Here is a 10573-nt window from a genome sequence, read left to right as displayed (position 1 = left end):
TTCTGTACGCGGGCCTCTCACTGTTGTGGTCTCTCCCGTTGCGGAGCGCAGGCTCAGCAGCCATGGCTCACGGGCCGAGCCGCTCTATGGCATGTGGAATCTTCCCAGACCGGGGCACGAACCCTTGTCCCCTGCACCAGCAGGCAGACTCTCAACCACTGCGCCAGCAGGGAAGCCCTGTCCCCTTTTTTGAATAAAGTTATTGTATATATAGATAATAGTTTGTTTTATTATAGGTACAAGCTGTGGGAAATAGTATCACAAAGGGTGTGTCAGTCTTCTGATTTGTGTTTGAGAAGGACTTTTATTGGTCTGTGAAATGGAAAGAAAAACTTGTCCTAGAACATCCAGTATAATGCTTACCTCCAGTTGGCTAGGTGGTGTTTTGTGGTTATAGCTTTATTGAGAGAGGACTCACATTGCAGTGTTTTTTAGGCCACGGTTTTCTCATCAGCATCCAATAGAAATTAGTTTGGGCTTCCCTGGTGGCGCATTGGTTAAGAATCCGCCTGCCAGTGCAGGGGGCATGGGTTCGAGCCCTGGTCCAGGAAGATCCCACATGCCGCAGAGCAACTAAGCCTGTGCACCACAACTACTGAGCCTGCGTGCCACAACTACTGAAGCCCGTGCGCCTAGAGCCTGTGCTCTGCAACAAGAGAAGACACCGCAACAAGAAGCCCACACACCACGAGGAAGAGTAGCCCCCACTTGCGGCAACTAGAGAAAGCCCGCACGCAGCAACAAAGACCCAACACAGCCAAAAATAAATAAATAAAATTTAAGAAAAAGAAATCAGTTTACTATATAAATTTTAAAACTTTATATGTATTACGGGATTTAAGGAAATTTATATGCAGGCATTTGTGGCTACTCTTTTGGAACTTGTTTTGTTAGATTAGTTCTCTTATAAATACTTTAAAAACATACTAATATTTTACCTTTACTCCTTAAGGAGTTCAGGGTATCCACTATATATTATAGATAAAGGAATACGGACCAGAATGGGGTGAGACGTAAGGGAGATAGATGAACCAAAAGGATGCTCTGAAATAATTTCTATTCTCTCAGTAGTGGGCGAGGTGTAATTCAAAAATTTCAGTTTCTGTTAAGAACTCTTAATGTGTTTCTCTCTCCCTACCCCCATAGTATATCGAGTATGGACAGCAATCTAGAGATCCTCCTGTGAAAATGCAGGGCTCTATCACAACCCCTGGAAGTATTGCACTGGCTCAAGCCCAGGCCCAGGCCCAGGTTCCAGCGAAAGCTCCCCTTGCTGGTCAGGTTAGCACTATGGTAACCACCTCAACAACCACCACTGTTGCAAAAACAGTTACGGTCACCAGGCCAACTGGAGTCAGCTTTAAGAAAGATGTGCCAGTAAGTAGGTCTGTCTTTTTTCTTTGTTGGATTTGATATGTTTTAATATATCCAGTAGTGAACATGTATTTTAATTTTATTATAAACAACACATGCCTACTAAAAAAAAGCATTTCTCCCTTTGTCTCTCCGCCTTCCCACCCCGATTTCCCACACACAGCCACTATTAATAATAGTTCAATACATATTCTTTCCAGCACTTCCAGTACACAGTCATACACACCATGTATATTTTGTATACTAAAGAAATCTGGATACATTTCCCCCCCTGGGATTTGTCTAGGAAGGATTTCAGTTTGTTTTATTTTATGTATTTTATTTCTTTAGCCTTCTATTAATACTACAAATATAGATACATTACTTGTGGCCACAGATCAAACAGAGAGAATCGTAGAGCCCCCAGAAAATATCCAAGAGAAAATTGCTTTTATCTTCAACAACCTCTCCCAGTCAAATATGACACAAAAGGTGAGTCTGAAATAATAGTTTATATATCACTACAAATGCTCTCTATTCTTTTCCTTGATGGGTTGGGGGATTTATATATGACATTCTGCACCCTTTTAATACTTTTAAAGGTAGAGATAATGAATGAACATGAAGGGAACATGGATATACAACTACTGGTTGTGGATTTTGTAGACATTAAATAGCACTGGTATTATTTTTTATTTTTTTAATTTATTTTTTTCTATTTTGGCCGCACCTTGCGGCGTATGGGATCTTAGTTCCCCTATCAGGTATTGAACCCACACCCCCTGCAGTGGAAGTGCAGCATCTTAACCACTGGACCTCTAGGGAAGTCCCAAATAACATTGTTTTGCAGTGAGTTATAGCCTTTTTGAAGTAAACTTGAAAATGATTTCATGATGATGGAAATTTCATTTGTATTTCTAATCACAATTCATGTCCTCCCAGAAACCATTAGGCGCCTAATAAGTGAGGTAGAGCTTCTGAAAAGTAATGATGCACAAGATTATGTGCTAAGACAATACTTGGAAATGTCCGTTTTAGTCAACAAGATTAGCCTGAACAAGTGGGGTTTTTTTTTTTGCGGTACGCGGGCCTCTCACTGCTGTGGCCTCTCCCACTGCGGAGCACAGGCTCTGGACGCGCAGGCTCAGCGGCCATGGCTCACGGGCCCAGCCGCTCCACGGCATGTGGGATCTTCCCGGACCGCGGCACGAACCCACGTCCCCTGCATCAGCAGGCGGACTCTCAACCACCTCGCCACCAGGGAAGCCCACAAGTGGGTTTTGAGATGTAATTTATAATGCAAGTGCTGCCTTTGAAAATCCCACCATAATTGATTGGGGGAGAATTTTGAAGCACTCAGCATCCCTTTTGGAAGAGAAGTTTCAAACTTTACAGATAATTCCTGGAGATATAAATTTAGGAAAACAATAGTTCTGGTGTCAGGTCTGTTAATAGCAGGTTTGTAGATTAGTAATATATCCTCTTTTGGTCAAATGGAGAGTAAGTAAGATGGGGTTGAGGGACTACATATTTTGTAATTTTAAAGTTTAAAGTGACAGTAGATGTTTCAGTTCTAATCACCCAGTTAAAGAGATGATTGACTCTATACTTAGATGGAATTGAACATACTGTACTTGGATAGCATCTGTCTGAAATTGGGAGAGATGTAGCATGGTACTTTATTTTTATTAATTAATTTATTTTTGTCTGTGTTGGGTCTTCGTTGCTGTGCGCAGGCTTTCTCTAGTTGTGGCGAGCGGGGGCTATTCTTCCTTGTGTGGTGTGCACGCTTCTCAATGCAGTGGCCTCTCTTGTTACAGAGCATGGGCTTCAGTAGTTGTGGCATGTGGCCTCAGTAGTTGTGGCTCATGGGCTTAGTTGCTCCGTGGCATGTGGGATCTTCCCCGACCAGGGCTCCGAACCCATGTCCCCTGCATTGGCAAGCGGATTCTTAACCACTGAGCCACCAGGGAAGACCTAGCATGTACTTTAGCTTCTAATTTTGCAAGGAGCCACATGCTGTAGTATTGTTCACAGAAACAAAACACAAAACTGTTATTTTATCATCTTTTAATTGTATACTTCCCATGTCATAATGGTTTTCTAGGTTGAAGAACTAAAGGAAACTGTGAAGGAAGAATTTATGCCTTGGGTTTCACAATACCTGGTTATGAAGAGAGTTAGTATTGAGCCAAACTTTCACAGCCTATATTCAAACTTCCTTGACACACTGAAGAATCCTGAATTTAATAAGATGGTTCTGAATGAGACCTATAGAAACATCAAAGTAAGTGTTCTTGTATTTCTTTTTATTAATGTTTTGAGTTTGGAAATACTTGATTATACAAGTGTAATTGGAGGGGCAGGGGTATTGCTATTTTCCCCTGTATGTGTATATGTTAAAGTATTTATGAAAGTTGCTCTAGGGTTTGTTTCAAATATAGAACTAAATTTTCTTGAAGAATTTAGTCTCACAGACATATTCTATGCGCTATTTACTTTGAAAGTAACCACTCGTGAATTTGTTTTCATCATTCTATGCACGGTTTTGAAATCTTTACTCTTTGTGCATGTTTTTAGGAAAACAATAGTTCTGGTGTCAGGTCTGTTAATAGCAGGTTGTAGATTAGTAATTTATCCTCTTTTGGTCAAGTGGAGAGTAAGTAAGATGGGGTTGAGGGACTACATATTTTGTAATTTTCAAGTTTAAAGTGACGGTAGATGTTTCAGTTCTTTTTTCTCCCTCCGCATATTATTTGATTATATACTCTTAGCTTTAATCCCTCTGTTTTTAATAGTCTTATAGAAATCCATTATATTGGTTGATAATATCTTTCACTATTACAGAAACAGTGCTGCAGTGAGTATTTTCCCTTATGTCTTAAGTGCCAGATATCTCAAGACTCTAGACCTATTGTGGAATAGCTGTTGTTTAGCATTCTCAGAAGTTTAAGTTCAAACTCTTCCTAATGAGCTAATGCTTGTTCTATAAAATCCAGGTATTTTTCTTAGGAGGAATAACTTTTCAAGAAAACAGTGTGAACCAGCATGTAGCTGAAAACATTCTTTAGGAACCAGCACTATATTTAAACCTGTGGATAGGAATTTTCCCTATTCTTGGTTACGCTGTAGTGCAAAAGAATTCCTGTCTCCTTTCTGTCGCACAGCTGACTTTGTGCCATTCTGCTGTTGCTGCATGGAGTTAAGGAACATAACTGTATTCAGCCTTTGTTATTTGATAGCAAGGATGATTGGGATATATAAAAATTTCCACATAATCTGGAGTAGAATTTCAAGATCCTTTCTTTTAAACAAAAGTTTAAATTACAAATTTAAACTTAAAGTCATAAATCAAAAGGTATCATATAGTAAGTGGATATATGTGTGTACCCAAGACACTCTTCGTTCTGTCCCCCTTAAGAAAGAAGTAAAGAATTGAAGAAATGGTTTAGGTCTCCTAGAAATGTGATGTGTGTAAGCAATATTACACTGTATTCTAGAAAGTTATCTTAGTTGTCTCCAGAGATAATGCTAAAGATCACAACATTTACTGCAATCTTGTTATGTTCTTCAGTATGCCTGCTGTCTGGGAAGGACTTAAAAAGTATAGCTATAGTCTTCATTTGAATTGAATTTAGCTCTTGCAGATAGATTTACAGTTGGGTCTCTGCTTCAAACATAGCTAAAATTTTCAGTTGTGGGACCATACATGATACTTTTAACCTTGTGTTACTTTATACAATATATTTGTATTACTTTTTTTTTTTTTTTTTTAATGGAAAGGCATTTGAAGGTAAAAATGTCAACACACAAGATATCACAATGATACATGGACGAGATCTACTTTGGGGGCATGTTCTCTATTGACAGCTTGTTTTTAATGTAGAATAATGGAATTCTTAAACATTTAGTTGAGAATATTTTTTTATAAGCTCATTGTCATACCTTCCTTAATCCTGCACTATTTCAGGTGCTCCTGACCTCTGATAAAGCTGCAGCCAATTTCTCTGATCGTTCTTTGCTGAAGAATTTGGGACATTGGCTAGGAATGATCACACTAGCTAAAAATAAACCCATCTTACACACTGTGAGTTGCAACTAAAAGCTCATGTAAAACTTGAGAATGTTCATACAGCATATTCTGTTTAAAAGTCTTGACTTTATTTGGGGATGTAAAAGTTTGGCCCATGTTTTGAATCCCTAATTGCATGCTCATGGCCTTACATTGTTTAGCAGGATAAACAAAAGCCAATAAGGTATGATTGTTACCCCTTCCTTTTCATAAGGCGAGGGTCAAGTTATTGATTCCAATTTCAGGGGTGAATTTGGCAAGGTGTAATTGGGGGTGTTTTATGAGGGATTTTCTAGTATATTACTAGCTTTTAAAAATACGTTTTTTATTCTAGGACTTGGATGTAAAATCTTTGCTGCTAGAGGCTTATGTTAAAGGACAGCAAGAGTTGCTTTATGTAGTCCCCTTTGTTGCCAAAGTCTTAGAATCTAGCATTCGTAGTGTGGTGAGTAAATTTTAATATTTTATTGATGGCTAATTTGTAAGAGTTAGTTTGTTTTAGCGCAAGGTTTAGAGGCTGTATCCTTAGTTCTTACGGACATAGAGCTAGTTCAGTTAGTTTTCCTCAGGGAAACTAGGGTTTCCAAATTGAGAGGCCAAGTAGTATTATAGGACTGATTTTAATGGGTGGTTTTGGGTTCTGGTGTTTTTCTGAAATATAATATTATAGATGGGAAGGCTAGGGGTTTTTATTATGGCCACATAGGTGTAAGTGCTTAACTTTTAGATAATACAAATTAAAGAGTAATTTTGGGGCAAGCTTATTTAACATAACGGTTTTCTTTAGGTTTTTAGGCCACCCAACCCCTGGACAATGGCAATTATGAATGTATTAGCAGAGCTACATCAGGAACATGACTTAAAGGTAAATTTGTTGCTCTTTATCCCTAAGAACACTCTCTGGCTTTACATTATTAAGATTTACAGGAAAAAGAGGGTATCTGGGGGGGAAGCACTATGACAAATGGGTGAGAATACTGTATATTATGGAGCTAAATTTTCATTTTTAATATTCTAATTGAATATTGGAATTATGCAGTTAAACTTGAAGTTTGAGATTGAGGTCCTCTGCAAGAACCTTGCATTAGACATCAATGAGCTGAAACCTGGAAACCTCCTAAAGGATAAAGATCGCCTAAAGAACTTAGATGAGCAACTCTCTGCTCCAAAGAAAGATGTCAAGCAGCCAGAAGAGCTCCCTCCAATCACAACCACAAGTAAGTGTGATAATTAGCCCTCTGTTTATCAGATGTTCTCTTTAATGGTACATTCCCATGCATATAACAAATTATAATTATTCTGTGTAATGGGGTGCTGAAACTTGGTGTACTTTCTGGTGAGCCTTCTAAATTATTAAGGAAAAGTTAGTTATGTTTAGGCATTGTCTTACTGTATTAGAATCTATCTGGGTAGTTCATGTGGTATTCATAACTAATATTAATCAGTTGTTTCTCATATCCCAACTAAGCCAGGTTATCTTTTACATTGTTTGAGGTCTCCGAGAAAGAATTGCATTGGCATGATGACCTGTGTTATTCCTCAAATCTGGGAGTGGCCAGACCAGCTCAGCCTGTTAGGGGACTGGATTATTTGACCTGGGTCCAGGAGGACTGGAAGTGCGGGGGCTGTAGGAGTGTAGAATGATTAGGAGTTGTGGTTAGAATGAACCAGCTTTTCTTCTTTTTCTCAGCTCTCAGTTTAAGAATCCCCAGGTAAATCAAGGGAACAGCCTAGGTTGAAAACTGACATCTATAATATAGAATAATTGAACAAGGCTTGGGCCTGCTAATGTGGCATGACCCCTCAGCTGCTTTCTGTGCCCACCATGCACCGATATAGTTTTACATGCTTTGTTCAAATCTCTATTAAAATAACAATTTCCCTTATAATAATTCAAGGTGGAAGAATGTGACCTGTGCCACCCCTCCCCGCCATTCAGTTAGTTTAATTAGATAAAGACCACATGATGCCCTGCTAATTTTATAGTAAAGTCAAGAAGTGTACTCCTTTTATTAGCTCTTATTTTATCTCTCTACATTTAGCAACTTCTACAACACCAGCTACCAGTACCACCTGTACAGCCACGGTTCCACCACAGCCACAGTACAGTTACCATGACATCAATGTCTATTCCCTTGCGGGCCTGGCACCACACATTACTCTAAACCCAACAGTAAGTAAACACCACCCTATTCCTAAATTCCTGCTTTGTGACAAGGTAAACTGGTTACTTTCCCATCCCTCTTCCCCTTCCTTCTGGATTCCTAGGTTGTAGGCTTTTGTGGCAGAGAGTAGAGATCAGGAGTTGCTGTGTAGTATAGCTGAGATCTTTTTTCTACTCTGAAAGTAAGTCGTGACCAGACATCACTTATATTGGCCCCTCATGTCCAAACCCATGATAATTAAGTAAGCTGCCAATATAATCAAAGTCTCCAAGTATTCCTTATATAGTCAGAAGATGCTTAGTGTATACCGTAGGTTTTTGTTCTTTCTTTTTATTATTATTTTATCATTATTATTTATTTATTTTTGGCTGTGTTGGGTCTTCGTTGCTGTGCGCAGGCTTTCTCTAGTTGCGGTGAGCAGGGGCTACTCTTCGCTGCTGTGCGCGGGCTTCTCATTGCGGTGGCTTCTCTTGTTGTGGAGCACAGGCTCTAGGTGTGTAAGCTTCAGTAGTTGCGGCACGTGGGCTCAGGAGTTATGGCTTGCGGGCTCTAGAGGGCAGGCTCAGTAATTGTGGTGCACGGGCTTAGTTGCTCCGCGGCATGTGGGATCTTCCTGGACCAGGGCTTGAACCCCTGTCCCCTGCATTGGCAGGCGGATTCTTAACCACTGCGCCACCAGGGAAATCCCCAGGTTTTTCTTCTTTATTATCTTGTCACTTTAGTCTTGCATTAAGCCATATCTTTTGGAAGATAGCTGGAACTGAGCTGGTGTGTGCATGTGTGTGTGTTTGTGTGTGTGTGTGTAAAGTCTCCAGGCCAAGGTCTGGAAGTGGACTTAGTACACTTAGTTATGTTTCTGTGGCCTGATTGCCTGGTCTTAACCTCCCATCAGTCCTTTTTCCTATACTTAAAGGTAGTATTCTACTCTGTATACTGAGGGTGATGATTGCTTGTTTATCCTCATTCTCTTATTCTGCTTAACACAGTTGTTTAGTTCAAAATCAGATTTCATGGTCTTTGCTTTTTAGAAATTGAAACAGTCGTAACATAAATACATTGAAGTTTTGTATTTAAAGGACTTTGAAAGGGTTTTAAAGAGATCATTTTTAACCTATTTTTTGTTTGTTTTTGCTTCTGTAGATGTGGCACTTGGTTTTTGGGGAAAAAACTAGGTCTAGAAATTATGATTCTCTTTTACAATACTCCCAATAATTGAATATTTTTATAAGTTCATCATGAATATTTTTTAAAGTTTCTTAAAAATTCAGTGACTACCTGGAAGCAGTCTTTCAATGAAGCAGGTTTCAGTGTATGGTAAATTTTTATAAAACGCTTGCTATCTTGAAAATAATAGTTTTTGTAGAAAGCCTTTTCTTTTATAGCCATTATCTTGTAATAACATAACTTAGTGGAATGTAATCTATAAAAATACTGATTACTATGCTGTACACCTGAAACTAATGTAATATTGTAAGTTAACTATACTTCAATAAAGTTTTTTTAAATTAAAAAACAAAAGTGCCATGCAGAAAGTGAGCAGACAAGCCACAAACAGAGAAATGATAGTCCCAATAGATATAACCACAAAGGATTAGTATTTAATGCATATAAATAAACCTGCAAACCAAGAAAAGAACCTAACAGAAAAACTAAAGATATATTTTGTAGAAGGAGAAATATCAAAAGTCATCCAGCATATGGAAAATGCTAAACCTCATTAGCTGTCAGGAAAATGCCAATTAAAACCACAATATAAAATTAAAAATCCCCCAGCTAGGCAAAAATTGAAAATATGATTATACCAGCTATTGGTACAATAGAAACTGTTATGCATTGCTGGTGGGGGGTATAATATAATCATTTTGGGGAAAAAAATATGGCATAACCTATTAAAACTGAATATGTGATTTTTTTAGAAAAAACCTTTTCTCTGTAAACTTGTTCTTTTCGCATTTCCCCATGCTACTAAAGAAGTTTCTTTTCTTTTTTTTTTAAACATTTATTTATGGCTGCGTCGGGTCTTAGTTGTCACACACAGGCTTCTTTCTAGTTGTGGCATGTGGGCTCCAGAGTGCATGGGATCCGTAGTTGGCATCACATGGGCTTAGCTGCCCCTTGGCATGGCATGTGGTATCTTAGTCCCCCAAACAGGGATCAAACCCACATCCTCTGCATTGGAAGGTGGATTTTTAACCACTGGACCACCAGGGAAGTCCCAAGAAGTTACTTTCTTTAGGAGTACTTGAGCCACAGATTTTGACTAAGCAGGTAGTGTCTTTAAGCATCTTGTAATGAACAGTTTGCCCATTAAATTTTATCTATAATCATGTATCACAAGATATACTGACTACTACAGTAGCCTTCTTTGGAGCCCAGGTTGTTTCCTTAGCTTTTCATTGGTTAATTTAAAGTAGAAATTGGTAGTTCATGGTTAACCTTGAAATAATGACAAAAACATGGGTGTGATTACTGATAGAAATTGGGTTGTCTTAGTTAAACAAGCTGTTGACTTGTTTTTTCCTCCCTAGATTCCCTTGTTTCAGGCCCATCCACAGTTGAAGCAGTGTGTGCGTCAAGCAATTGAACGGGCTGTCCAGGAGCTGGTCCATCCTGTAGTGGATCGATCAATTAAGATTGCCATGACTACTTGTGAGCAAATAGTCAGGAAAGATTTTGCCCTGGATTCTGAGGAATCTCGAATGCGAATAGCAGCTCATCACATGATGAGGAACTTGACAGCTGGAATGGCTATGATTACTTGCAGGGAACCTTTACTCATGAGCATATCCACCAACCTGAAAAACAGTTTTGCCTCAGCCCTTCGTGTAAGTTGATTATTTTCTTGTTGTATAAAACTCATTATTGCTTATCTGAAAATGTTTCTTTTCCTTTGCTAGTAACAGTGAGCACTTCCACTTATTATAATAGTTACCATATGTGTTTGATGTCCTCCCCTTTAGACTGTAAGTTCTGTGAGGTGAAG

The 10573-nt window shown here is 38.8% G+C and overlaps 1 protein-coding gene across 2 annotated transcripts in view; it reads left to right on the top strand.

The window, feature by feature from the left end:
* Positions 1 to 10573, top strand: part of CNOT1 (CCR4-NOT transcription complex subunit 1) — a 101607-nt gene that overhangs the window by 73220 nt on the left and 17814 nt on the right. For both annotated transcript variants that reach the window (XM_007468322.1, XM_007468321.1), the window contains exons 23-31: positions 1147 to 1377; positions 1705 to 1845; positions 3461 to 3640; positions 5324 to 5440; positions 5760 to 5870; positions 6213 to 6290; positions 6465 to 6642; positions 7468 to 7598; positions 10119 to 10415. In XM_007468322.1, coding sequence (XP_007468384.1) covers positions 1147 to 1377; positions 1705 to 1845; positions 3461 to 3640; positions 5324 to 5440; positions 5760 to 5870; positions 6213 to 6290; positions 6465 to 6642; positions 7468 to 7598; positions 10119 to 10415 — 1464 coding nt within the window. The remainder of the gene's footprint in view (positions 1 to 1146; positions 1378 to 1704; positions 1846 to 3460; positions 3641 to 5323; positions 5441 to 5759; positions 5871 to 6212; positions 6291 to 6464; positions 6643 to 7467; positions 7599 to 10118; positions 10416 to 10573) is intronic.

This window comes from Lipotes vexillifer, unplaced genomic scaffold, assembly GCF_000442215.2.
Source record: "Lipotes vexillifer unplaced genomic scaffold, Lipotes_vexillifer_v1.1 scaffold1347, whole genome shotgun sequence".
In the NCBI taxonomy this organism is placed as follows: Eukaryota; Metazoa; Chordata; class Mammalia; order Artiodactyla; family Lipotidae; genus Lipotes; species Lipotes vexillifer.
Note: the sequence above shows the minus strand (reverse complement) of the source record. Positions and strands in the feature narration are given on the sequence as shown.